Below are 26,094 nucleotides of genomic sequence, written 5' to 3' on the forward strand. Positions count from 1 at the left end.
AACATACAGTACTCCAAGACTGAATTGGAAATAAAACGAAAATCTGAACAGATGATTACTAGTAATGAAATTCAATCAGTAATAACAAAACAACAAAAAACCTCCCCCAGAACAAAAGTCAAGGACCAGATAGCTTTACAGGTGAATTCTACCAAACATAAAAAAAGTTAATACCTATCTTTCTGAAACTTTTCCGTTTATCCCAAAAAAACTGAAAAGGAAGGAATGCTTACTTATGCTCATGAAGTCAGCATTACTGTGATACCTAAACCAAAGACATTGTAAAAATAAAAAATTACAAGTCAATATCCTTGATGAACATAGATGCAAAAATCCTTAACAAAATATTAGTAAACCAAATTCAACAAATACATTAAAAATAGCATACACCATGACCAGGACTTATTCCTGGGATGCAAGGATGGTTCAATATCTGCAAATCATTCAGTGTGATAGATACACCACATGAACAAAACAAAGGATCAAAATCATCCAACCAGCTCAAGAGATGAAAACGTATTTGACAAAATCCAACATCCATTCATGATAAAAACACTAAAAAAGTTGGGTACAGACAGAACATACCTCAAACAAACAAAAAAACCCCCCCAGCCAACATCATACGCAACAGTGAAAAGTTGAAAGCTTTTCCTCAAGTTAGGAAGGCAAGGATGCCCACTCCTGCCACTTTTATTGAACAGAGTACTTGAAGTCCTAGCCAAAGCAATCAGGCAAGAAAAAGAAATAAAAGACATCCAAATTGGAAAGGAAGAAGTAAAACTGTCACGATTCACAGATGACCTACTACAATACAGGAAACTACACCCTGCACTGCAGAACTATTAGGTCAAAGGAATTCAGTAAAGTTGAAGGATACGAAATATACAGAGATCTTATGTTTTTTTTTTTTAATTTTTTTTATTTATTTCTAGGAGAGAGAGAGAGAGACAGCATGAGCAGGGGAGGGTCAGAGAGAAAGGGAGTCACAGACTGAAACAGGCTCCAGGCTCCGAGCTGGCAGCCAGCACAGAGTCCGACGCGGGGCTCGAACCCACGAACCGCGAGATCATGACCCAAGCGAAAGTCGGACGCTTAACCAACTGAACCACCCAGGCACCTCAGTCCTCATACTGTAGAACTTAGAATCCCTTTATACTCTCAAAAATTCTTGAGGAACCCAAAGAGCTTCTGTTTATATGAGTTATATCTATTAATGTTTACTGGATAGAAATTAAAACCTGGAAATGTGAATGATTAATGTTAAGAAAATTAATATTAAATTAATTTTTGTCAGGGGCACCTGAGTGAGTCAGTTGGTTAAGTGTCCGACTTTGGCTCAGGTCATGATCTCACAGTTGGTGGGTTCAAGCCCCATGTTGGGTTCTAACAGCTTGGAGTCCAGAGCCTGTTTCAGATTCTGTGTCTCCCTCTCTCTGCCCCTCCCCTGCTTGTGCTCTTCTCTCTTTCTCTCTCTCAAAAATTAAAAAAAAAATTTAAAAAAGAGATAAAATAAAAATATATACCAAGTATCATCCCAGATGGACAAGTATAAATATTCCTATAAACTGGACAAGTATGCCCGCTGTCCATTAGTCACCAATTATGTATTCGAAGTCTCACCCAGTATAATAAAGCACCTGCCATTTTTTGGAGAGGATATGATTTTTTCTACAGGAAAAAAGAAAAAAAGGCCTGCCTATAAATTACCAGAAGTGAGAGAACAGTTTGGCAAGAGAATGGATAAATAATATACAAAAGTCCATATTTTATACAGCAGCAGCAAAGAGTATACAGATAAAGACAGGTTACCATTTATGATAGTTTCAAACATCTAGGAATAAATTTAACGAGGTGTAAGATTTCTGTGGGGGAATTTATAAAACAGGGAGAGGTATGCCATGTTTGTGGATAGCAAGATTCAATAACATACATAAATTTTTTTCATATTCATCTACAGATTCAAGTTATTTCCCTATCAAATTCCAACAGGGTTTTTCATGTTTAAAGGTAACTTTAAAATATCAGTAAAAGAGTAAAGGGCCAGGATAGCCAGAACACTTCTGAACAAGAGAAAAACAGATCAGAGGGGAACTTTTCTACCAGACATCACAGCTTATTAACAAGTTCTAGTAGGGGCACCCGGGTGGCTCAGTCGGTTAAACGACTGAGCTTGGCTCAGGTCATGATCTCACTGTCTATGAGTTCATGCCCGGCGTCAGGCTCTGTGCTGACAGCTGGGAGCCTGGAGCCTGCTTTGGATTCTGTGTCTCCCTCTCTCTCTGCTCCTCCCCCACTTGCTCTCGGTATCTCTCTCTTAAAATTAAACGTAAAAACATTTTAAAAATTAAAAAAAAAGTTCTAGTAATAAAGCAATGTGACAGAGCAACAGATAGACAAATCGACTAGAAGAGAGAGAAGAACCTAGAAACACACCTGTGCACATATGAACTTTTGTTACATAACCCAAGTAGCATGTAGGGTCAGTGGGGAATAAAGGGAGCTAAAAACATGTTAGTCACGTTCAGAGAGGATGAAACGTGATTCCTGTTTCACACCATGTACAAAAATCAACTCTGGATGGATTAAGGACTTATATGTCAAAACAAAATGTTAAGATACCTACTAGAAACTGTAGATGAATGAATACCTTGTAGACCTTAAGGGTAGGGAGAGATTTCTGAAACAAGACACAAAAAGAACTATTAAAGGAAAGGTTGATGTAATTGTCCATGATAAATTTAAAAACTGTGGCTCAACAAAAAATATCTAAAAGAAGTGAAAGACAAGTTATAAATGGTATGAACATATTTACAGCCTACACAATTGACAAAAGACCAGTATCAAGAATATGTGTGTGTGCCTATGTATAAACACACACACACAAATGCATATATACACATACACAAATGCATATAAACAGGCATACAAAACTCCCTCAAATAAATAAGAATAGCTCTAGTCACTCAATCAAAAAATGGGCAAAAGAAAAAGCCATTTCACAGAAGAGACAACACATGGCCAATAAACATACGAAGATATCCAAAATCTATAAAGAACTAATATAAGTCAACACTCAAATAATGCAATTAAAAAATGGGCAGAAGACATGAACGGAAATTTCTCCAAAGAAGACATCCATATGGCTAACAGACATATGAACAGATGTGTATCGTCACTTAACACCCGGGAAATGCAAATCAAAACTACAATGAGCTATCACCTCACACCTGTCAGAACGGCTAAAATCAACAACACAAGAAACAACAGGTGTTGGTGAGGATGTTGAGAAAAAGGCACCGTCGTGCACTGCCGGGAATGCACACTGGTGCGGCCACTGTGGTAAACAGTATGGAGTCTGCTCCAAAAGTTAAAAAGAGAACTGCCTTATGATCCAGCGATGGCACTCCTGGGTATTTACCCAAAGAATATTAAGAACGCTAATCCAAAGGGTTACATGTTTACTGCAGCGTTATCTACAACAGCCAAGATATGAAACAGCCCAAGTGTCCACTGACTGATGAACGGATAAAGAAGATGTGGTGTATATATAAACAATGGAATGGTAGCCACAAAAAGGAATGAAATCTTGCCATTTGCAACAACATGGATGGGGCTAGAAAATATAATGCCGAGAGAAATAAGTTAGTCGGGGAGAAAGACAAATACCATACGATTATGATTTTACTCCTACGTGGACTCTAAGAAACAAAACAGACAAGAAATGGGGGAGAAAAAAGGGAGAAAGAGAAACACACCCCTCACCCCCTGCAAGTTCTCTTGGTGCTGCAGACCTTAGGGACAGCTCTCCAGCCTGGACCCCACTGACAGGGAGCCATGCCGTCTTCGAGCTCCTACTAGAATGTCAACTCTGCTCCCAGACCACTCGTCACCCAGACAGACGGAGCTCCTCATACACGGGCATCAGCGTAGGCACAGGGCCCGGCACACGGCAGGGAGAGAGAGGGCCGCTTGGATTCCTTCTGTATACTTTACAAGGCACCGTCTCTTGTGACAGCTTTTAGATTGATGCTAGTTTTTACAAGGTTGTGTGTGGGGGCGCCTGCGTGGCTCAAGTCGGCTGAGCGTTAGACTTTGGCTCGGGTCATGATCTTGCTCACCTCGGTTCATGGGTTCGAGCCCCACAACAGGCTCTGTGCTGACAGCGTGGAGCCTGCTTGGGATTCTGTCTCCCTCTCTCTCTGCCCCTCCTCTGCTCTTTCTTTCCCTCTCTCAAAAGTAAAGAAACATTAAAAAAAAAAAAAGGTTGTGTGGGTTTTCCCCTCTGACCTCTGTAACTCCTGAGGACTAGAAATCTGTGCACTGGGCACAGTGCCAGGGCTGTGGCCGTGGCTCATGAAGGACCACAGGGATGAGGCTCAGCAAAACACATGGTGCTCCCTTGCCCCGGAGCCCTCACTCACCGTGTTGAAGTACTCGACGCCGGTGGCTTCAAATGCCCTTGCCACAGCTTGGGTTGTGGCCACGCAGGCTACGGGATGGCCATTGCCAATGGACTTGCCCATGGTGACGATGTCGGGGACAAAGTCTTCTCCTTGCAGCTGGAAGGCCCAGAAGTGCTTGCCCACTCGGCCAAAGCCCACTTGAATCTCGTCTGCGACAAAGACCCCTCCAGCCCTGTGGATGTGCCTGTGGCAGAGGACAGATGGCTGACGGGATCTGCGATACGGAGGATCCGACCGTGAGCTGGGGGGTCTTGGACCCTGAACACTGGCTCTGCCAGCATTAAGGTGGGGGCCTCAGGCAGGTGGCTGCATTTCTCAGAGCCACCACTTCTCGAAATTCTGGCCAAGAGGCTACGTTGAGGCTGGGATTTGGAACAAAGGTCGGGAAACCCCTTGACATCCTGGCCCTCCTGGCTACTCACTCTGCCACTTCCTGGAAGAAGCCGGCCGGAGGGATGATCTGGCCTCCCACGCTGGGCAGAGACTCTGCAAAGAATGCTGCAATCTGTGGATGAGACGGACTGCTGGGGACACCACTGCAGAGGCACTGAGCGGCACACGGAGCGCATCCTGCCCACACCGGCTCAGCACTGGCTCCAGCACAAGTCACCAGCGTGGCTGTGTGGCCATTTTGGGCTCCAGGTCACATCTGGCCTGTGACTGCATTTGCTTATGGTCTGCAAACCAACTCTTTTTGCACAAAGCCCAACACGGGGCTCAAACTCACAAACAGTGAGATCATGTCCTGAGCTGAAGTTGGACGCTTAACCTACTGAGCCACCCAGGCGCCCCTGCAAACCAGCTCTTACTCTGTGGAATTCTCCAGACCCCTTGTACTCAGCACATCCCAGGGTTCTCTCCCCCATTGGCCTGTTCCTTCCCTGGCCCTCCTTGGTGACTCCCCTCACCCCCACCGAGAGAAACTCAGCCCCCACCTGTGACCCAGCCTCCGCCTTCATCCATCAGTCAGCACAGCCTCTGCCTCTCCAGTGTCTGTGCATCCGCTCATCCCCTCCACCTGGACACAGCTGCCTCCTGGCACATCTGTCACTTTCTGCCCTGGCCTCCTGCAGATGCCACCTGGCGGGATGCCTCTGGCAGCCCATCCTCCACTGGCCACCAGCGTGAGCCTCAGCTCATCACCAGACGCACCACTGTCCTGTGTAAAGCTCTTCCGTGACCCCATGACTGACAGCTGTGACTTCCAAGCTATAGTCAGTCCTAGAGCAGCTCCAGAGGCTACCGCCAGGTAAGGAAGGGCTGATGGGGTAGGAAACCGTCCCTTTTCTGCTCTTATGTGAGTGCGGGCAAAGCATCCGAAACGCGCACGCCCAGCTCCCCGGGTCTGGTCCTGCCAGCCTTTCTGGCTTCATAGCCTGCTGCTCGTTGCCATGTGTCTTGTGTTCAGCTGTCACTGCTGCAGCGAGACCTTCCAGAGAGCCCCCCCACCAACAGCTAACTCCCACCCACGGTCACCGTGGCCACCGCCCTCCCGGTGCGCACTCATCTCTCCTGCCTCTGCCCCTGAACTCTGTGTCTGCTGCCATGTGGGGGCAGGGCCTCCTCATGGCCTCAGGCTGGTCACGTTCAAATGCATCCCCTGGTCTTACCGCTCTCCCTCTCCGGAGCCTCCGAAGGTTTGTTTGCACAGCCCTTGCAGGCCTGTGTTCTGCCTGCTTCTCTAGGCTCATTTCCCACCAGCCCGGCCAGGCCCCACACTGATGTCTGCTTGGGTTGCCTTTCCTCTCCTGCCCCTGCCCACTGAGTGCCAACCCCTCCTCACGGACATCAGGGAGCATCTCCTCCTCCATCACGCCCACACCATCCAGCCCGGGGCCTCTAGGCTCCTGTAACAGCCCGGACACATCTTTCTCTCAACCGTCTGCTGAGCGGTGAACCTCCCTCCTAGATCCCTAAAGCGGGGGCCCCGGTTCCAGTTTCTCCCAGGGCCTCCGGTGTCCAGCACTGGGTTGACAGCAGAGGAAATGCCATCCGCAGTCCGATTCACGGGGCCTGTGCAGGCGCAGTTACCTTCCTGCCCTTTTCCTGTGCGCTGTTCACCACGCGTTCCACCTCGCTGGCATAGGCCCCAGCTGGGTTGGGGTGGTCCTCCCGGTAAAGGCCCCGGTAGGTGTCTGGGAGAGGTGCCTGCGGGGAGCGACAGCGCCATGTCATCCGGGCTGGGGGGTGAGCACCGACCTGCTGCCCGCCTGGGTGGCGCGTACCACATGGACCCACTCCTTCTGGCCATCCAGGTCTCGGAACTTGTAGGGACTGATGTCGATCAGGGAGCTCAGGTGGCCGTGGTAAGCACTGGGGAGGAGAACGGAGGGGGCTCAGGGGCAGGTACTCCCGACAAACATCCGCCCGCCTCAGGAGGCACAGGGGGGTCCAGCCTTCCCAACGCAGCCCCCAGACCCTGGGGCTGGGGACCAGCACGGGCCTTGGAGCCGGCGAGACTTCCCTTAAGGGGGCTCACTAGCTGGGACGGCGGCTAATCGTCGAAGCTCTCTGGGTTCGGTCCTCTCCTCTGAGAAGTGGGGGCGGGGGGCAGGGTCCCCTTCAGAACTGTGATTAGTGCTCTAGCCCTGGGCCTCGTGCACAGCAGATACTAAATACCGTCAGAACAGTTTTCATACCTAAACTGTGGGGCCCATTCTCACCAGCTTACAAAGCATTTTCTGCTCCCAGAAAAGAGGCCCTGGGGGAAAGAGCCCTGTGGTGTCCTATGTAGGGGTGTCTCTATGGCCGGGTCCTCACACTTCCCTCCAGTAGCCCAGGCCTCTCCCCTCCTGCCCCCCGGCACTCAGAGCCAGAGCCTCGCTGATCCCCAGTAAGTGGTGGGCCCAGGCTTCTGCAAATGGCACTCACTGGTCTAACACCACCACGTCCCAATGTCCCGTGTACCGGCGGGCCAGCCTCAGGGCCAGGTCATTGGCTTCCGACCTATGAAAGGAAAGGTAGACACGGCTCAGACTGCTGTTCAAGGGCTTTCCTCCTGGATGCCTGCTTCCTACACACAAGTCCAGAGGAAAAGAGGAACGCTACCAGCAGCAAAATTCTCAGGACACCATTTGTGAGTCATTTGAATTCATTCAGTCAATCAACATTTTATCAAATGTGCTAGGAGCTGGGGCTGGGGCTGGAAATAGTAAGGAAAATAGGTCCTGGTTCTTCTAGAACTTTCTACATTCTAGTAGGTATCATGAAAGCAAAATAAACCAAGAATGATCATTTTGATAAGTGCCCCAAGAGAACCACATAGGGCCTGAATTGTGTCCCCCAAAATTCATATGTTGAGGCCCTGACCCCTACTACCTAAGAATGTGACTATGTAATGTTAAGTGAATTAATGTTTATTTATTTTTCAAAGACAGAGACAAAGTGTGAGTAGGGGAGGGGCAAAGAGAGAGAGAGAGAGAGAAAGAGAGAATCCGAAGGAGGCTCCAGGTTCTGAGCTGTCAGCACAGAACCCGACATGGGCCTCAAACCCATGAACCGTGAGATCATGACCTGAGCCAAAGTCAGACGCTCAACTGACCAAGCCACCCAGGCGCCCCTAAATTTATATAAATTAAAATGAGGCCGTCAGGGTGGGCTCTAATTCAATCTGACTAGTGTCCTTATACAAAGAGGAAACACAGGCACACAGAGACACAAGGGGTGTGGACGCCAAGAAGAAAGACCAAGTGAGGAAAGAGCCAGAAGGTGGCCATTCACAAACCAAGGAGAGAGGCCTCAAAGAAGTCACACTTGCTAACACTTTATTCTTGGATTCTGGCATCCAGGAGGAGGAGAAATACATTTCCGTCATTTACGCCTCCCAGCCTATGGCATTCTGTCATGGCAGCCCTGACTCATACAGGGGTCAGGGAAAATGGGTGAGGAGACACCACCAGAACTGAGTCCCCAGGGGGAAGTTTCCAGGCAGAGTGAGCAGCATGTGCAAGGGCCCTGTGCAGGAAAAGTGCTCAGCATGCTCGGGGAACAGAGACCCCACAAGGGAGGCCAAGGCAGCACAGGAGAGGAAGTGGGGAGACACGCAGGGGCCCCACACAGAGGGTCTTGCAAGGCTCCTAGATTTTCTTCTTAGTGCCATGCCAAGCTACTGAAGAGTTTTATTTATTTTTTTTAATTTGTATTTTACAGTAAAACCTTGGACTGTAACTTGTTCTGTGAGTGTTCTGCAAGATGAGCAAACATTTCTAATAAATTTCTTTTTTTTAAAAATATTTTTATTTATTTCTAGGAGAGAGAGAGAGAGAGAGAGAGAGAGAGAGAGAGAGACAGCGTGAGCAGGGGAGGGTCAGAGAGAGAGGGAGATCCAGACTCTGAAATAGGCTCCAGGCTCTGAGCTGGCAGTCAGCACAGAGCCCGACATGGGGCTCGAACCCACAAACCGTGAGATCATGACCTAAGCAAAAGTCGGCTCAACCGACTAAGCCACCCAGGCGCCCCTAATAAATTTCAACTTGATAAATGAGTGCTATCTTGCAATACAAGTAGTACGTGATGCCAGAGGTCACATGATCACAACTGAGCCAATGGCTCTTGAGATTCGCTTTGATATGCAAGTGCTTTGAATTACAGCCATGTTTCTGGAAGGAATTATGTTCGCAAACCAAGGTTTTGCTGTATTTTTTTTAAGATTTATTTTATGTTTAGAGAGAGAGAATGTGAGCAGGGAGAAGGACAGAGGGAGAGGGAAAGAGAGAATCTCAAGGAGGCTCCACGCTCAGCATGAGGTTTGATATCATGACCCTGGGGTCATGACCTGAGCCTAAATCAAGAGTAGGACACTTAACCGACGGAGCCACCCAGGCGCCCCGCTACCTAAGAGTTTTAATCTGAGAAGGGACGTGCTTCAGCTCCCATCTAGGAGGCAGCTTGCGGCTGTGTGGCTCTAATGCAGTAGAAGGGGAAGAGAGGAGAGCTAGGAGGACTCTCAGCTCAGAGCACGTGGTGGCAGGGAGAACAGAAAGAGGGACAGAAGCAGAAGACCTGGGGACAGACGAAGCGGGCTTGCTGTAGGATTGGGAGGAGGGTGAGCAGTTCCTGCCTGGAGCAGAGATGCAGACGGTGCTGCCATTTATGAGGCAAGACAGGGTCGGGGTGGCCGAGAGGGGGGTGTGTCGTCCCGGGAATGCCAGGGACAGCCAGTGCCGTGGTCCCACACCAGGTGTTGGCAGACGACAACCAACTCCTTTTGGACACAACTTGGACACAACATCAAGTTGGAGATGTTCCAGAAGTCAAGTGGGCGGTTAGAATCTTGGGGCTGGAACACGGGAGAAGCACCTGGACTTGAGACACAAATTGGGGGGTCACAAGCACGTGACCATGGAAAGACTTGGAAACGAATGAGGGAGAGGGCTCAGGACCAGCCCTGAAGAACAGTGGAGGAGCGATGGGCAGGGGAGACCGAGTGGTGGCCAGAGGCAGGTGGAAACCAGGAGGGCGCGCAGCGTCCTGCAGGGGCGACCAGAAAGCACTTCCGGAGAGTGGCGGTGCCGTCGACGTTGCCGAGAGATAGTTAGGCAAGAGCAGCAAAGAGACCACTGGATTTGGCAACGTGGAAGTCACTGGAATCCAGAATGCATGTNTCGTCGACGTTGCCGAGAGATAGAGTTAGGCAAGAGCAGCAAAGAGACCACTGGATTTGGCAACGTGGAAGTCACTGGAATCCAGAATGCATGTGACGGAGTAAGCCAGCAAATGTCCCTGACCCCACTGCCCAGGAAGCTCTGACTCCTGGACCCGGCTTTCTGCTCTTCCCCATAAGCTCCGGTTCCGCCTTTGTCTCAGAAAGGACCCCAAGCGGGGTTCTTTCTTTGAACTACTATTTCCTTATCTGAAAAATGACGAAGGGAAATTTTGCATCCTAGAAATTACCAGAGGCGGCGGCTGTGGGGGGATCTGATGAATGAAAATGACAGTGATTGTCATTTGCCGTTTCTGTCCCTGCTGCCACTCCTAGCGTGAGCTACCATCACCTGTCACCTCGCTGCTGAATTGGTGCTTAATGGGGTCTATTCTTGCTCCTCCCCAGCTCTGATAACGTCACTTGCTGGATTAAAACCCTAAGATGCTCTTAGGATAAAAACAAATTCCTCTTGAGCCCCACGTCGGGCTCTGTGCTGACAGCCTGGAGCCTGCTTCGGATTCTGTCTCCCTTTCTCTCTGCCCCTTCTCCACTTGTGATCTGTCTCCGTCTCTCAGAAATAAACAAACATTAAAGAAATTAAAAAAGAAACAAAAAAACCCACAATAAATTCCTCACTTGGAAGGCGTCAGCTTACACCCTCTCTTCTCCCTTTGGCTCCTCAAGTGTGCCAGATCCCGTGCCTTTCCTGCCACAGGGCCTTTGCACAGGCTGTGCAACCGTGACATAAACACTTCTGGCGAAGTGGGCAGTTTCCTTACTGCTCATCGCTCTTTGCCTGATACAGAAGCCTTCCCTGATGCTCTCTGAGTGCACAGGCTTGGGCCCCTCGCTGCTTCTCTGCTTTATCAGGTCCCTTCCTTTTCTTCCAGACAGTGACCTCTCTTTGCAATTCTGCATTTCTGTGAAGTACCAGTTGATACTTCTGTTCCCTACTGAGCAGCCTGAGGGCAGGGATTTTGGTTATACCCCCAGCTGGGCCTGTGTATTCCTAAGGCAGATGACAATTATGGAGACAATCTTGGAATAGTGGCTTACTAAAAGAGCAGAAAACTGGATCTCACAGAGTCAGCACCTGGGTCTATGGGGGGGGGTGGGTAGCACGGGCACCCGACTCAGCAAGGGCAAGGCAGCCTCGCCCCCAGTCCTTGCTGAGTCAGCCACACTATGTTTCAACAGGTGAACAATTCTGTCTTCACCACCTCACCCTCCTGCTGGGGGCCGGCCGAAGTCCACTCACCCAGAATTCAGGAAGTAAAACACACACAGCTTCTCCGGCAGGGTCTCTGAGAGCCTCTGGGCATAATCCACGATGTTATCGTGCAGGTACCGGCTGTTGGTGTTGAGCACCTGGTTCTGTTCATGCGCTGCTCGGACCACGAGAGGGTGGCAGTGCCCAACTGGAAGAGGGCCACCTCTGTCACACAGCGGCTCTGCTCAGCCGGCCCCACGGGCCTCCCCCCCAGCTCTAGTCCACAAACCCAGCCAAAGGAGGGGCGGAGGGAGAGGCGGAGGGGCAAGAGGCGAGTTTGAAGATGGGGTGTGTGTTTGTACGTGACAGAGATGCCAGTTCTGGAAAGGGACACCTAGAAAGGAGTCCCTGGGATTCTGGGTAAAGGAAAAGCTGGCACAAAGCCTATCTAGAAAACCCATGTCTCTGAGAAGGCTTCTTGAGGCCTGTTTGACAAAGACAGGACATTGGGGGCAGGTGGATGTGCCTGTCGGCAGGCTTCACTTCACTAGTCAATGGGGGCGGGAGGTGAGGTTGATTGCCAACAGCCTGGGATTATAACAGGCACCCTCCAAGCAAATTATCGGAGTTAACTCACTCATTCCTGCAAAACACCTTGAGGTGAGTACCTAGCATTAACATGTCTATTTTGCAGATGGGCAAACTGAGGCACAGAGAATTAAGTCACTTGCCCAAGATCATAGCGTAAGTGGAGGGCAGGGATACGATGAACGCTGATGGTCAGGAACAAAAGCCCCTGTTTTAAATCTCTACCTCATTAACCCCTAGTTGGCTTGTTGGGTCACGGGCTCCTCGATCCATCAGCTCTGGCGACCCCACCTGGGGATAGCTAGCTGCATTCTGACTTGTTTCCTTGCCTAGAGCCTGAGAAGGTCCCTGGGGCCGAGGCCCTGCCATGATTCCCAATACTTGGCCAGAGGCCTGCTGTATTGCTGGTCATGGCCAGGCTGACTGATATTCTCTGAGCTTGCCATCAGTGCCGAGCAGAAGTGGACTTCAGACCTAGGTTTCTGCCTCCTGCCTGAGTCAGCACAGCTACCCTTGGAACCGGCCCCCCAGTAGCTACACCAGAAGGAACGGGCTCCTGTGCTCAGCTCAACCTGAGTTCTCTGCGCCTCTCTGCAATCTCAGGATCACCCTGGGACCGGGTTCACGGCCTCCGCCCGCTCCCCTGCCCTGCCAGCCTGAGGATAGGATACTAACCATGAGCCACATTGTTGATACAATCGAGGTATTCGGCACCCTGTTCATCATACAAGTACTGTCCTTGGCCCCGGACAATCTTAATAGGATCCTCAGGATAAAAGAGTCTGCAAGAATCGCTGTGGGGATGGCAACAAGTGGACAGCCATGTCTGAAGACCTGAAGGGACAAGTCCACCCACCATAGAACCTGCCCCCCTCCCCCTTGCCCCGTTTCTGGGAGGGACAAAAGTTTGAAGGGCACAGCAGTGCTTTCCCGCTTCCCTAACCCTAACCCCACCCAGAGGTGGCTGGAAAGGAGGAAAGCGATAGGGTGAGAAGCTGCTAAAACGGAAATGATGTAAGTCATGTGAAGGCTAGGCAGCCTTGCTCATTCCTGCATGTGCCACATTAGTCCCTTGGATCCCAAGGAAACGTGGCTGCCACGGACCCACGGGGGCTCCTTAGAGCAGGGTTTCTTTGCTGGGATATGTGGGAGGGAGGGCACCCTCATCAGGTGGCGGGCGCTCAGCCTTGAATGGTCCCTGCCAGCCCAGTGTCTCTGCTGCCCTGCTGGGTGTCAGCCCCACGTGCCACCAAGAGTCCCTCTCACAGGTTACAGGTAGGCTTTCTCTAAGGCTTCCTGGGAGACGCCCCCCATGCCCACCCACCCTTCATCTGAACTTTCAGTCCCTTTCTTGCCTCCAGGGGGCACAGGCCGGGCAGGGGCGGCCGNGCTCTCCGAGAAGAGTTCCTGGGTGACCCCGCTGCTTCGCGTCTCAGCAGGGCTGTAAGCTCAGGGCTCAGTCTCCCAGGTCTCCTTCCTGGTGCATAAAATGGGTTGCCTTGTGAGTTAACACCTAGCCCGGGGCCTGGTTCACGGCAGGGGCCTCAGGGCAGGAGACGAGATTGTCATGCTGGGGTAGGACCAGGAATTCCAGTCTCGTGAACAAGCAGCAGGAGGGAACACAGTCACTGCTGGGACTCTCCAAGGGGGTCCTGGGCATAGGCGTGGCCTTCAGGGAAGCATGACTCCCGCTAGAATCCAGGGAGGGTGAACAGAGGTCTGTCAACCCTGAGAGAATCGTGCAGTGTTTAGGCAGGAAGAGGGTTGGGAGGCCTGTTCAGCCATACAGTGCACGGCTGGGAAACCCAGGCCCAGGAAGGAAAGGGGCTTTGCTCCCAGACACCCAGCAAGTGTGCAAGAGGCTGGGCTCCGGCTCAGCTCTGTCTGACTCTGACTCTCAGTTCAGTGAATGAGAAGAAATGGCCCCCAAGGGGCTGGGAAGCTGGGCTACCAGAGGCCTAGCCCCAACTGGGGTGGGAGTGGGGGCTGGGACTTTCTGCCTTGACAAACCCAGAACAAGGGACTTAGGTGGAGGCCTGAGCAAGCCGAGGAAGGGGCCTCCGTTCTGTCGTCTTTCATGATTCTCAGCCCTCTGCTTTGCTCCCCTCGTTGCTGATTTCTTCATCTCTTCCCCCCGTGCTGGAAAATGCTTAAAGTATTTATTAAAGAATATTTGCGGTTTCAGTTTTTAATTGTGCTATCATATATGTAACATTACCATTGCAACCATTTTTATGTGCACAGCTCAGTGGCATTAAGTACATTCACATACAGCTGTCACCACCGTCCATCTCCAGAACTTTGTTTCTGTCTTCCCAGACTGAGTTAGAAGGCGGGTTGGTGTGTGTGGTGGGGGGAGTCTGAGAGTCCTGTTTAGGCCCCATCCTTGGCCCTGTTTATAGCCCAAACTGAAGCCTCTCGTGGCCCAGGGCAGGTCAGAGAAGTCAGGTTGGCTCCGGGGACTGTTCCTGCTGGGGGTAAAGGTGAGAAGGTTGCAGTTGGGCCCAGCTCACGTCTCATCTACCCCCTGGGGGGTGTCCGGGGTCAGGGGGCAGTACAGCCGCAGGTAAGGCCAGGCTGGTCCATTCCCTGGGCCTAGCCCGTCTCCAGTAGGAGACAATACCAGGTTGGGGCAACAGCAGGAAGCTTCCCCTTATTCCTGCTCAGAAAAGCCCACTCCTGGGGCGCCTGGGTGGCTCAGTCGGTTAAGCGTCCGACTTCGACTCAGGTCATGATCTCACGGTTCGTGGGCTCAAGCCCCGCATTGGGTTCTGTGCTGACAGCTAGCTCAGAGCCTGGGGCCTATTTCAGGTTCTGTGTCTCCCTCTCTTTCTGACCGTCCCCTGCTCACTCTGTCTTTCTCTCTCTCAGAAATTAAAAAAAAAAAAAAGAAAGAAAGAAAAAGAAAAGCCCACTCCTTTTCTCTGCCCCAGGCTCTGATACCTCACCTATGGGCTTTGAATAGACAGGGCAGGGATGGGAGCAAGTGGCTGAGTCTGGATTTGATCCCAGGAGTGTCCCCCAACCATTGTGACAATCTCAAGCACCCCGTGTATTTCTAGCAGTATCCTGGGGGTAAGGAGGAATGAGGCCTGGGTAAGCCTGCTCCCCTTGAACTTCAACTCGTCTGGAAAAGGGCACAGTAATCGTTGTGATTAGCTTAGCTGCCGTGGTGCACCGCGGGGCTCAGTAAATGTGCTTCCCTCGCTTCAGAAGGGAGTAGTCTGGGGCTAAGCTGACCAGGGACCCCTCCCTCCCACCCCCACTGAGTCTCAGCACATCATTCACTCTTCTATAGTGTTTCACCCCAGCCCAAGCTCTTGGAGGACTCTGTGGGCTCTTGTGTTTTGAGGCTTGTCAAAATTTGCAGACCAGATGAGCCACCGCATGAGGCCACAAGGGGGCAACAGTGGGCCATGAATGGCCTTATCCTGCCAAAGGAGTGTTTTCTATCCTCGTGAGAATCTGCCTGCCAGTCACCCAGCGTCATGACACTGCCTAGCGGACTCCGTGCCCGGCCAAACAATTTGGAAGGACAAACTGGAGGCTATCCAAGAACCTGGGTCCAGTCTGCCTGCCACCCACCCTGTCCTGGCCGTGCATCCCTGGGCAGCTGTCCCTCCTGCTCAAGTGCTTCAGTGTCCCCATATGTGAAGTGGAAACAGTGATACCAGTCACAGAGGCCCTGTCCTTCCTTCACAGGACTGGTTAAGGGATCCAGTGAGGCACCCAGGTAGAGGGAGGAGTGGATTACAAACTGTAGAGTCCAGTTGAATTGTGAGGTTTTGCTGGGGCTCCAAAGGATGCCTGGACTCCCAGTGATCTCTCCATCAGTCCTCAGAGCCCCCTGTGTTTCTGTCCCTTTCCACACTCCCAGCTTCCCCAGTGAGCCACACGACTGGTTAGCCAGCAGCACAGCCCGCCACTTACTGCCAACAACTTAGGGAGACAAAGGTGGGGACTTGATACTTCCCTGCTCTCTCACAGTGCACGGCTGGGCCTCTTCTGCACAGTGAGGAGGCCCCGTAGCATGACCTGGAGGGAACTTCCCATACTGTGGCCTCCTTAGTGTTACCCCTCGGAGGGAGAAGACCTGAGACACTGTGACTGAATGCCTGTTCTTGTCTGCACTACCCTGGATGTGCCTGGTTTTGTCATCTGTGAAATGGGCACCCTCACTTGGTCGTTATGAGGACCAGTGGCGATAAGGGAAATAGAAACGTTCTGCAAGACTGTGGCCCTGGCTTGGTCTTAGAGTGGAGAGAAGAGAAGGGAATTTAGAACCACATACGCTTCCTGGTGCCTGTCCTGTCCTAGGGGTAAGCATCGCTGTCCCATTTTCCAGAGGAGGTGGTGGATTTGAATTTTCTAAGCTGGCTGCCACAAGATCTACGATCCCACATTTTCTCCTGAAAAGATGATGTGGACGCTTTCCCCCTGAATGAGGGTGAGCCTCTGATTCCGGTAGGAAGTGACGCCATCTGATTTCTGAGGCCTGGCTGTAAAAGGTGACATCAGCTGGCCACCTGGTACAACCGGGACATGCACCATGGGGGTCCGGCAGCCGTGCTGTGAGGAAGCCCAGACCACACAGAGGGCTGTCCTGGCCCTCTGAGGTCCCAGCCGACGGCCAGCATGGGCCACCATACGTACGAGAGCTTGAGTGACAACCACCTCGCTGAGCCCATCACCCCCGGAACTATAAGAGAGACATTGCTGTTGTAAGGCAAGCTTTAGGGTGTCTGTCATGTAACAGTCATGGGCCATTGGATCGGAGGAGCGTATAGGGAGTTTGTGACATGAGTGACTGGATGGAGGGCTCAGCTGGTATGTGGCCGGGCCAGGTCTTGAGTCTATCTAGCTCCAAACCCTATCTTTTCCCTGACCCTTAACAGCTTCCTCTGGTTGCTGGGGTGGCTCTGACCCAGGGATCATCCCTTGTACCTGCCCAGCCAGCAAAGGCCAGGCTGAAACCTCACCCAGAGGTGCTCGGGGCAGTCTGCAAGGACAGGCACACCCAGACGCACACTGTGGTTTATTACGCGCAGCGATATCCGTCTATACAGAGAAGGGAGGCAAGCAGCTGGGCTGGGGGTGATGGCTGGGAGCCCCTGTCGGAGGTGGGGGAGCCTCTCCTCAGAGCACGGTGGCTGGGGCTGTAGACCCCCTGCTCGGGCTGGCCGCGGATCAGCCCTGATGCCCTGTTCGTGTGCACAGCTCATCCGAAGGACCCCTTCTGGCAGGCTGACCGGAGTTCTTCTGGGTGGGAGAGTTGGAGGAGGCCAGAGGATCCTCCAACTCTAAGCTGTGGGCCAGTTTCCTTGGGCTGGCGAAGTCCCATCATGACCCTCTTCTGGGTGCGGCAGCCACTCCAGTCTGGGACCTGCCATCCTCTGCACTTGGGGATCGAGAAGCTCCTTGCAGCTGGGTCCACGGACGGGGGTCTCAGCACCTGACCTGGTGAAGCCAAGTCCCAGAGGGGTCCCAGGGCTCCGGAGCTTCAGGGGGGCAGTCTCTCTGCGAATCAGGTGGCTGAGAGCCCAACCCAGCGTCTCCGCAGCCCCTCCTGGGCCAGGCACTTTCACCTTCGTTTCCTTTCCGGGAGAGCTGAGTCCCACGGCTGCCCCTCAAGTATGCAATTGCCCTGGACCGGCCCCATCCCCCTTCCTGCCAGCTTGATGTGCTGACTGTCCCAGGGCTGGGCCAGGCCACGCTCTTAAACGTGACCAGACCTCAGGTGGTGCATCCCGTGAAAAAAGATCAATATATTACTGTTCTGTTTTTACAAAAATTAAAAACGTCCACACGCATCTGTACAGGTTGTGAGCTGGGTGCGGGGGTCACTGGAAGAGGAGGGAGAGACTGAAGGTGAGGAGGGAGGCCCCAGAGGCCCCGCCCTGGTCTGAGCACCCTGTCCTGCCCATTTCTTCTAGAATGGGCACACACCCAATCCTCTCACACCTGGCTCTTGGCTTTCACCCCCTCTCAGTGGGGCAGTTTTGGCAAAGTCCCGGGGAGAGGGGGGTGCAGATGGCTTTGAACAGGCCGGGCCAGGTGCCAGGTGAGCCCTGACTGACCAAGAGGGTGGACGGGGCACAGTCACCCAGGATCGCAGCCCCAAGCCTTGGGCCACATGATGGGAGAGTCAAAACTAGGGTCACGTCATCCGGAGGAAACCTGGCGATTCCGTAACTGTGTGGAATGTGGCAGATGCCCAGCCCCCTGGGGTGCCCCCCCGCCATCGCTGCCCTCCTCCCAGCCTCCTCGACACTCCCCCCTGCAAGGTACCTTATGCCAGCAGCCAGGCACCGGCAGCCCATCAGGGCCCTGGAAAAGAAAAAGGTTTCAGTGGGGATGGGGTGGGGGGCTTGATCAGCTCCCTAAGCTCCATACAACTGTGCCCTGTGTGCAGGGGGGTGGGGCTGAGGGAGAGGCCACTGGACCCCACTGGACCCCACTGAGGCAGGGCCTGAATGCCTGTCTGCCTGGGCAGTTGGGTCACAAGACGGGAGGGCCTCTCACTGGGCTTGCCCAACGGCGCCCCCATGGGGCTTGGTTTGTTGGGACACTGGAGCAGGGGTCAGGACCAGTGCACTGTGGCATGTCGGGTACTGTGCTGCAATTTGCTGGCCAGGGGACCCTGAGGGGCTTCGTGCCTTCCTGCCCGGCAGCCATGATGGTGGCCCTGGCCCCTTACACCGGGGGCCCGAGAGCTCTCAGGAGTGTCTCCAAGAGCGTTTTGAAGGACAGTCCAGGAAGCAGGACGCCCCTCTGGCCTGGCCTGGTCCCTGTGTCTGGATCTGGGTGGCAGACAGGGCAGAATGAGGCTGGCAGGGTAGGTGGGGGGTGGGGGTTGTCTGGGGTATCAGCAACCCCAGCCCAGCACTCAGACACAAGGGGTGGGGTGGGGAGGGTTTCTAGGGCGGTCTGGTGGGTAAGGGAGCTGGAGAGGGACCCATCAGGCAGCCTAGCATCCTTGGCGAACCCCCGGGGGGGAAATTCTTCACTCCAGAGGCACACACGGGAACACATTCCATGGAGCTGCCGTACATCTACCCGGGGTACGTGCGGGGGCGCACAGGGAAGTGGGGAGGGGGCGCAGGAAGGAAAGGAAGGCAGGAGAGAGGAGAGGAGGGGGTAGAGCAGTGGGCACAGGCGCCCGGGATGCCCAGCACAGCACAGCACACAGCAGGCCAGACCGCGTACCGCAGGGCAGGGCCCGCCGCCCCTCGCCGGGGCCTTGGAGCCCGGCGCCGCTCGCCGGCCTCCGCATTTAAGGTTCTCCTGTTTCAGAAACAAAGGCTGAACGGCTTGCAGGGAAGTCTTGGCCCAGGGCCTGCAGCTGCGAGGCTAGGCCACCACATGTCCCCGCTGTTTGGATATGCTCACCACCCTCCTCTTCTTGTATTTCCTTCAGCGACTCCCCTGGGCCACCTGGAGGAGGGGACTAGCACCCCCACTGCGGGGATGAGGAGACTGAAGAACCAGAGGGCCAGTGTGACTCACTGGCAGTTGGAGGACTGGGCCCCTGGGGTCCCTCACCCCGATCCCCCTTCCTCATGGCCGGGGTGGCCAGGAATGAATATCTGCTCAGGCTTAGTGTGGAAACTCCGTTTTCTCTTTCCTGTCTTTTGTGAGTTCCAGGGAAGAGGGTGACGTGAGGACCCTTGCAGCCCTCTGGGGAAGGGGAATGAAAGGTATTGACTTCCGGCCTGCGGTCCAGTGGGCCTCAGAGGCTGATGTGAGAGAAAAGGAAAGGAGGAAGGTGTGGGGAGCAGGGAGGGACTTTGGGGCACACAGCGGGGGTCCGGGGGCTGGGCGGGGCCGCCCACACCAGCAAGAGACACACACCCAGAGAGATAAGGGTGTCCTAATCTCCTGTAGGGCCAGGGAAACTGAAAAAACATGGGCAGTGACCCTGGCAAACACCCAGGGGGTGGGTCCCCCTTGAGCCATGCTCAGGGTGGGGGGTCAGGACCACAACGAGAGAGGTGCCTCCATGATGGCAGTGACAGCTGCGATGGCCCCTGGGACTGGCGAGTAAGCCCTGAGGGCAGGGAAGGCATTGGCCTGACCCTGGCCTGAGGTGGCAAAGACCTGGGTTGGGGTTCCCCTTCTGCTCCGACACGTACCACGGGACACGGCTGGTCCAGGCCTGGGGGTCCCGGCTCACCCTTCTGGCCCTTCACGCCTTTCCGGCCTGGGACTCCTCGCTCCCCCTGCACAAGGAGGGAGATGGGTGTGTGGCCATGGCTGCCAGGCTCAGGACCCCTCCTCCACCTCTCAGAGGGAAGGGCCTCCGCCCCTGCCCTGCTGCCTCCCCCCCCCACCCTAGCCTCCCCCCACCCCCACCTTCTCTCCACGTTCGCTCCGGTCACCTTTCTCTCCTCGGGGTCCAGGGAAACCCTGGCAAAGGGAATAAAATGAGGTTGGAGGTTTGCTCTGTATCCATTCATCTCTGTGCCTCCATTGCTGCCCCTCCCCCATGCAAATTCGTGGTACCCGCTGGCCCTACTCAACTCCTTGGTGACATGTATGTTCAGGGCAAGGCTGGTTTTGAGGAAAGCATACATTCAGGACACTAGCACTGGTTCTTCCAAAGGAGAACACCGTCGGTGTCTCTGGTCAGAAGCCCTCAGGCAGAGGGCTTTCTCTCACATGTCACTGTCACATGCTGCTCGCACTGGCCCAAACCTGGCTAGGGACAGAGACCCAGGAAACTCGTGGAAGTTTATGTCACTATCTTTGATGGACTCAGAAGTGGTGACCACTGTTAAGCCTTTGGCTTAATCTCTTATATGCCTCTACCCAGCCATCCATCCATCTGTCCATTCATCCATCCACCCGTGCAGCCAACATTTTTTAAAAACTTTTTAAAAGTTTTTATTTATTTTGAGAAAAAGTGTGAGCAGCAGAGGAGCAGAGAAAGAGGGAGAGAGAGAATCCCAAGCGGGCTCCACACTGATGGTGTGGAGCCTGATGTGGGGCTTGAACTCATAAACTGTGAGATCACAACCTGAGCTGAAAACAAGAGTCAGATGCTTAACCAACTGAGCCACCCAGAAGTCCCAATGCATCATGCTTCTATCCATTTACCCATCATCCATCCACCATCATCCATATATACCTCATCGATCCATCAATCCATCGATCCATTCATCTATCCATCAAGCACCTACTCTGGGCTATGAATGAGACTTGGGACTGGGGACACAGGGGGAACCAGTCACTTGGAGTTCCAACCCTGGAGAACAGGGTCACATCCAAGTCACAGATCAGTGACTATATGGCCAGCACGAGGTCAGAAGCTACACACGAGGAGCCTGACCACAGTGAATGATGAGATACTTACATCCAGTCCGGGCTCCCCGGGTCTTCCCTGAGGAGAGGCAAAGAGAAGATGTGAGGGGGCTGGGGAGGGGTGCTGGGAGCACTGCCTGCTGGGATGTGCAGCCTTGTGAATTGCCCACAAGCCAGATTTCTGGCCCTGGGACAGTGTGATGTCAGGGGTCGAGCCACCAAGGCCGAGTGAAACACAAACCTGTGGCCATACTTGGGGGGCATTAAAGGAAGGCAGTTACCTTCTCTCCTTTGGTTCCTGGCAGTCCAATAAGGCCCGGTGGGCCAGCTGGCCCCTGGGTGGAAAAGGAATGGGTCAAGAGGCATGACAGGTATAGGAATTAGCAGCCCAAAAAGACGGACAAAGCTCATGACACTCACAGGCAGGCCGCTGGGGCCTCTCTCCCCCGACATGCCCTTCTCTCCCTTTGCTCCGTCCAAGCCCTGGAAGCCAAGAGGAGACAGCAGTCAGTGGGGAGGGGTCAGACAGACAGCAGGACAGGAAAGCTTGGGGCCTCAGTGAGAGGCTGGGTGTGCATCGGGGAGGAACAGACTCCAGGCCCTCGGGGGCTCGATCCCCGCTTCCTTCCAGTGCACATAATCCGAATGAACTGTGAGTGTGTGCATTTTACCTCTCCCCACCTATGGGCTCCCTCGGTAATCATGGATGATGGTTGCGGTCATACCCATTGCACAGATGAGGAAAGAGAGGCAAGACAGAGGGGCAGAGATGGGCCCAGCCACACAGCCAAGAAGCAGCGGCGCTGAGGACCAGTCGGCTTTCTGAGCCCCAGCCTTGGACCTCGTCCCTAACAGCAGCTGCCTCTTCTAAACATGATCTGGGGGGCCCCGTGGGACAAAACAGAACCAGAAGCAGCCCATCTTCTCTCCCCCAGGGTGAAGGAGAGAGAGGCGAGGCCAGCTGGCCTCCTCCATGCAGGGCACACGGGCAGGCCACACTCACGGTTTTAATTTAAGAGCAGAGGACATGACATTATGTAATAACACGAAACCCAAGACTTCATGTCCACAGGCTGGGGGGCAGTTGAGAGACAGATGTGCGTGTGAGGCAGCAGACTAGTGCCACGGCAGGGGACAGAACCCCAGTGTGGCGGCAGGAGGTGGTTCAGAACATTCAGGCCCCGGGATAACGTGGAGCTGGGCTGGGGCCCAGTGTGGGGCCCTCGCTGCCCATTAGCGAGGCTTTCTGGAACTGTCCAGGCTGTGGGTCTGGAGCGAGGAGAGGGCTTTCCACCCAGGCCTCACAACTCACCTTGGGACCCTGGATTCCCTGAAGGCCCTGGAGGAGGAGAGAGCAAATGAGAAAGGCCATCAGGCTGGGTCCAGACCTCAGAGCCAGCTTTTTCTTACAGTGGTCCTAAAGGCTCACGGGCCACTCACTGGCGCCCGTGGCCCTGACCTCTGTGGCCTCCCAAGCCCAGACCCAGGCTCAGCCATATTGCTTGATGTGGCTCCATCCCCACCAAGAAATCCCGTCGTCCCCTGGGCCATAGCTCCAGGCCTGGGCTCATCACCCTCTGCGTGGCCCAGCTACTTCACGCCAAATGCTCTTACCACGGGGCCTGGGGGACCAGGAGGGCCGGGGGGCCCTGGCTCCACTATGATCTGGGCCTAGGAAGCAGTCAGAGGTGAATTAGTCACCCCCCCATCACATGTCACCCTCCCGCACATTTGAACAATGAGCCCTCCTGGGGGTGCTGGGCCCCGAGGTCCTGGGCTGAGTCTCCTTCCTGCCCCCAGAAAGGAGAGGGGCCCAGTGGGGGGCCCAGGGCCTGGCCTTTGGGTTCTCAGACGGGCCTCACTTGGAGGACACAGCCCGAGGCTCCCCCTCCCCTGCTGCCCTTTGGTTGGGTCAAGCCAGGTGGCCTTTCTGTCCCAAGGCTCGGGGCCACAGCCGGCCTGGGCTAGGACCCTGGTCCTCAACAGCTCCCCCTTACCAGGCTCTCCCGTAGAATGTCAGATGCTGACTCTCCCTTCTCCCCCTTGGGGCCGTCGGTGCCCTGCAAGACAGGATGGCCTTCAGCCCTTTCCGTCCATCACCAGATTCCCCACCACGGTGGTCAGCACCTTCTCCATGAGGCCTCCGGCCTCAGCAGCTTGAAGCAGTTTTCCCTGACTCAGTGACACACTCTGGGTGCCCTGCACAGCAGGTCTGGGGAGAGCTCACTGATAGCGGTATAAATTGTGGGCTCCGGAAGCAAAGACCCAGGGTTCAAACGCGGCACCGCCTCTGTAGCTGAGGGGGCCTCATGGATGGACCCCAGACGTGAAGAGGTGGCATCTGGGGGCTGCTCGAACTCCCATCTCTTTCCATCCCCAATGGTGATAGCGGGCATTCATCACCCGCCAGCTGCCATTCTCAGCCCTGTCATGCAGGCCTTCGTGAGTGCGAGATTATCACCCCCATGTTAGAGGTGAGGAAGTGGAGGCCCAGGGGGCTTAGGATGCTCGTGCAGGGTTCCAGGGTCAGCAGGAGACAGAGCTGGGTGCAAACGTGAGCGGTCAGCATGTGGGGTCTAACCACCCGCCAGCTGGGGTGCACCTTTGTGGGGGCCTCTGGAAGTAGGTCCTTGTACGGGGGAGGAGACGGGGCTCAGAGAGTCCCAGTAGCACGGGCTGTCAGAGCTTCCTTCCAAAGGCTCGGTGACCCCAGGCTGCGGGGGGGNATGGGGGCCTCTGGAAGTAGGTCCTTGTACGGGGGGAGGAGACGGGGCTCAGAGAGTCCGAGTAGCACGGGCTGTCAGAGCTTCCTTCCAAAGGCTCGGTGACCCCAGGCTGCGGGGGGGGGGGCACTGGCAGGGCCCCAGGCACCCCCCCCCTGCCCCTGTAGCTGCTGTGGTGTGCACACGTTTGTCTTGGAGCCCCACGCGGACAAGCACCTACCGGGAGGCCCGATAGGCCCATCTCGCCCGCCTCCCCTTTGGGTCCGGCCGGCCCCGCCTCTCCTGGGTCTCCTTTAGCTCCTTTGGGACCCTGTGAGCCACGAGAACAAGGGGTTGGTGGGGCTAGTAGGCTCTCTCCCTTCCCCACCCCTGCGGGTTCCCAGAGCTTAGTCCTGGCAGGCCAGACCCCTCACTTCTTCATCCTGGGCCCCTGGCCCGGGTGGTGAGTGCAATGAGGAGCCTGAATGAAGACAGGGGTGCAGGGTGGGTCAGTGGGGGGAGAGGTGAGGTGGAGCCTGGGGGACTGGGTACCCCTGAGGAGGCACTTATGGGGCTTGGGGTCAACCCTGCACTCACATCTCAGAATGTGAGCCTCCTACCCTCCCGTAGAACCCGCCATCTAACTCATTGCCCCTTCCGGCCACCCATTCTCTCTCTCAACCAACCATGTCCTGCCCAAGGCGGGGCACACCTAGGGACCGAGCACTAAAGACACTCCTGTGAATGTTCCTCCGGATGAGGAACTGAGGCTGCCAGAAAGTGAGCAGCTTGCCTGAGCCCTAAGGGCAGACTCTGGACGTGCACCCAGGCAGCACACTCGGTAATGTGGCCCCTCTTTCTAGCTCTGCACACACACACACACACACGCACGCACGCACGCACACACATGCGCACCAACATATACATGTACACACATGCACACGTGCACGCATGCACACGTAATGTGCACGAGCACAGGCACGCACGAAGCCCAACACTAGGCACCAGCATTGCCAAGTGAATAAAAAGGCCCAGAGACCTTCTCTCCATCGATTCCCGGGGCGCCAGGCAATCCCAGCTCGCCCTGGAAGGGAACAGAAAGCAAGGGGGTTATGGTGTCCCATGGCCCTTGAGGGGGACTTATGGCTGGACTCCCCCCACACGCCCCGGTTCCGCACAACGCCCCTGGGTCGGGGCCCTGAAGTTGGTCGGGTCTAGGATGGCGCCCACTGGATGCTCAGCCCCGTGCCAGGCGCCGGCCCCCAGCTCTTCTCCTTTCCTCAGCTCCGATGGGCAGATGCAGCCCAGGGCTATAATCTATAGTCTGAGAGGTTACAGGTTTGGGAACTGAGGCTCAGAGGATTAAATGACTCGTTCCAGGTCACACAGCTCAGGCCGGGACGAGATCTTGCCCAACATCTGAGTCTTAGGCTCTTTCTCCTGAGCCGACTAAGCAGGGTGTGAAGACCTGTGGGACTTGGGGATGTCTCCAGGGTGCACCCGTGTCCAGGAGGTTTCCCGGGGAGGAGCTGGGGCTGGGAGGAAGGCAGCCAGCTTGGCTAGGAAGGAGCAGGGCCACTTTCTCCGAGCCCCCAGAAGCCAGGCTGGGACGCCAGTGGAGAAGCAGAGGGGGCATGCAGAGAGGAGAGGGGAGGCGGGCGCTGGAGATAAGGGGCTCGGGGAGGGGCCACACAACTGGCCGTGAACTGACCTTGGCTCCGGGGATCCCTGGTGGCCCTGGGGGCCCCTGTGGCCCAGGGGGACCCTGTATGTGAAAGTCAAGCCGGTCAGTGTTTGGGCAGGGCCTCCCCCTCATTGCCAGCTCACCCCTTCCATCCAGGGGCCAGGCTGTGTCCGGCTGGCCTGCAGCAGGTCAAGGACCCTCACAGCCTGCTTCCCACCCTGTCAGGTCAGGCCCTTTTGTCTTGGGAGGGGGCAGAGCGCTGGCACCAGTCACTGGGTGAGATACCACAGTGTCTACTGCCACAGAGGGTCCGGAATCCTTCTGCCTTCAGAGCTAGTATTCCCCAAAGACAGATTTCTTCATGACACTCCCCTGCTCAAGATCCTGTGATGGCTCCCCACTGCCTCCTGAAGCAAGCATAAATCCCCTGCTGGCATTCAAGGCCAGCCAAAAATTGTATCCCTCACGGCGGTCCAACCCTGCCCTCCCTGCCCCTCCTGTGA

General features: G+C 54.6%; 2 protein-coding genes across 2 annotated transcripts in view; both read right to left on the reverse strand.

The window, feature by feature from the left end:
- The window catches only part of PHYKPL (5-phosphohydroxy-L-lysine phospho-lyase), a 28,572-nt gene extending 15,353 nt beyond the window's left edge, over nt 1–13,219 (reverse strand). The window contains exons 1-8 of the mRNA XM_077746328.1: nt 13,179–13,219; nt 12,581–12,699; nt 11,366–11,525; nt 7,335–7,409; nt 6,689–6,776; nt 6,495–6,611; nt 4,886–4,968; nt 4,422–4,647 (exon numbers count right to left, since the gene is read on the reverse strand). Of these exons, the coding sequence (XP_077602454.1) occupies nt 4,422–4,647; nt 4,886–4,968; nt 6,495–6,611; nt 6,689–6,776; nt 7,335–7,409; nt 11,366–11,525; nt 12,581–12,699; nt 13,179–13,219 (909 nt within the window). The remainder of the gene's footprint in view (nt 1–4,421; nt 4,648–4,885; nt 4,969–6,494; nt 6,612–6,688; nt 6,777–7,334; nt 7,410–11,365; nt 11,526–12,580; nt 12,700–13,178) is intronic.
- A 3,704-nt stretch (nt 13,220–16,923) lies between these two features.
- COL23A1 (collagen type XXIII alpha 1 chain) overlaps nt 16,924–26,094 on the reverse strand; it is a 311,043-nt gene continuing 301,872 nt past the window's right edge. Inside the window, exons 16-28 of the mRNA XM_077746329.1 lie at nt 25,619–25,672; nt 24,947–24,991; nt 24,149–24,238; nt 23,203–23,265; nt 22,820–22,876; nt 22,518–22,544; nt 21,626–21,688; nt 21,487–21,540; nt 21,258–21,284; nt 20,258–20,311; nt 20,038–20,124; nt 18,194–18,232; nt 16,924–17,748 (exon numbers count right to left, since the gene is read on the reverse strand). Of these exons, the coding sequence (XP_077602455.1) occupies nt 17,746–17,748; nt 18,194–18,232; nt 20,038–20,124; nt 20,258–20,311; nt 21,258–21,284; nt 21,487–21,540; nt 21,626–21,688; nt 22,518–22,544; nt 22,820–22,876; nt 23,203–23,265; nt 24,149–24,238; nt 24,947–24,991; nt 25,619–25,672 (663 nt within the window). The 3' untranslated portion in view covers nt 16,924–17,745. The remainder of the gene's footprint in view (nt 17,749–18,193; nt 18,233–20,037; nt 20,125–20,257; nt 20,312–21,257; nt 21,285–21,486; nt 21,541–21,625; nt 21,689–22,517; nt 22,545–22,819; nt 22,877–23,202; nt 23,266–24,148; nt 24,239–24,946; nt 24,992–25,618; nt 25,673–26,094) is intronic.

The sequence above is a fragment of the Crocuta crocuta genome, unplaced genomic scaffold (genome assembly GCF_008692635.1).
Source record: "Crocuta crocuta isolate KB4526 unplaced genomic scaffold, BGI_CrCroc_1.0 scaffold218, whole genome shotgun sequence".
Lineage (NCBI taxonomy): Eukaryota > Metazoa > Chordata > Mammalia > Carnivora > Hyaenidae > Crocuta > Crocuta crocuta.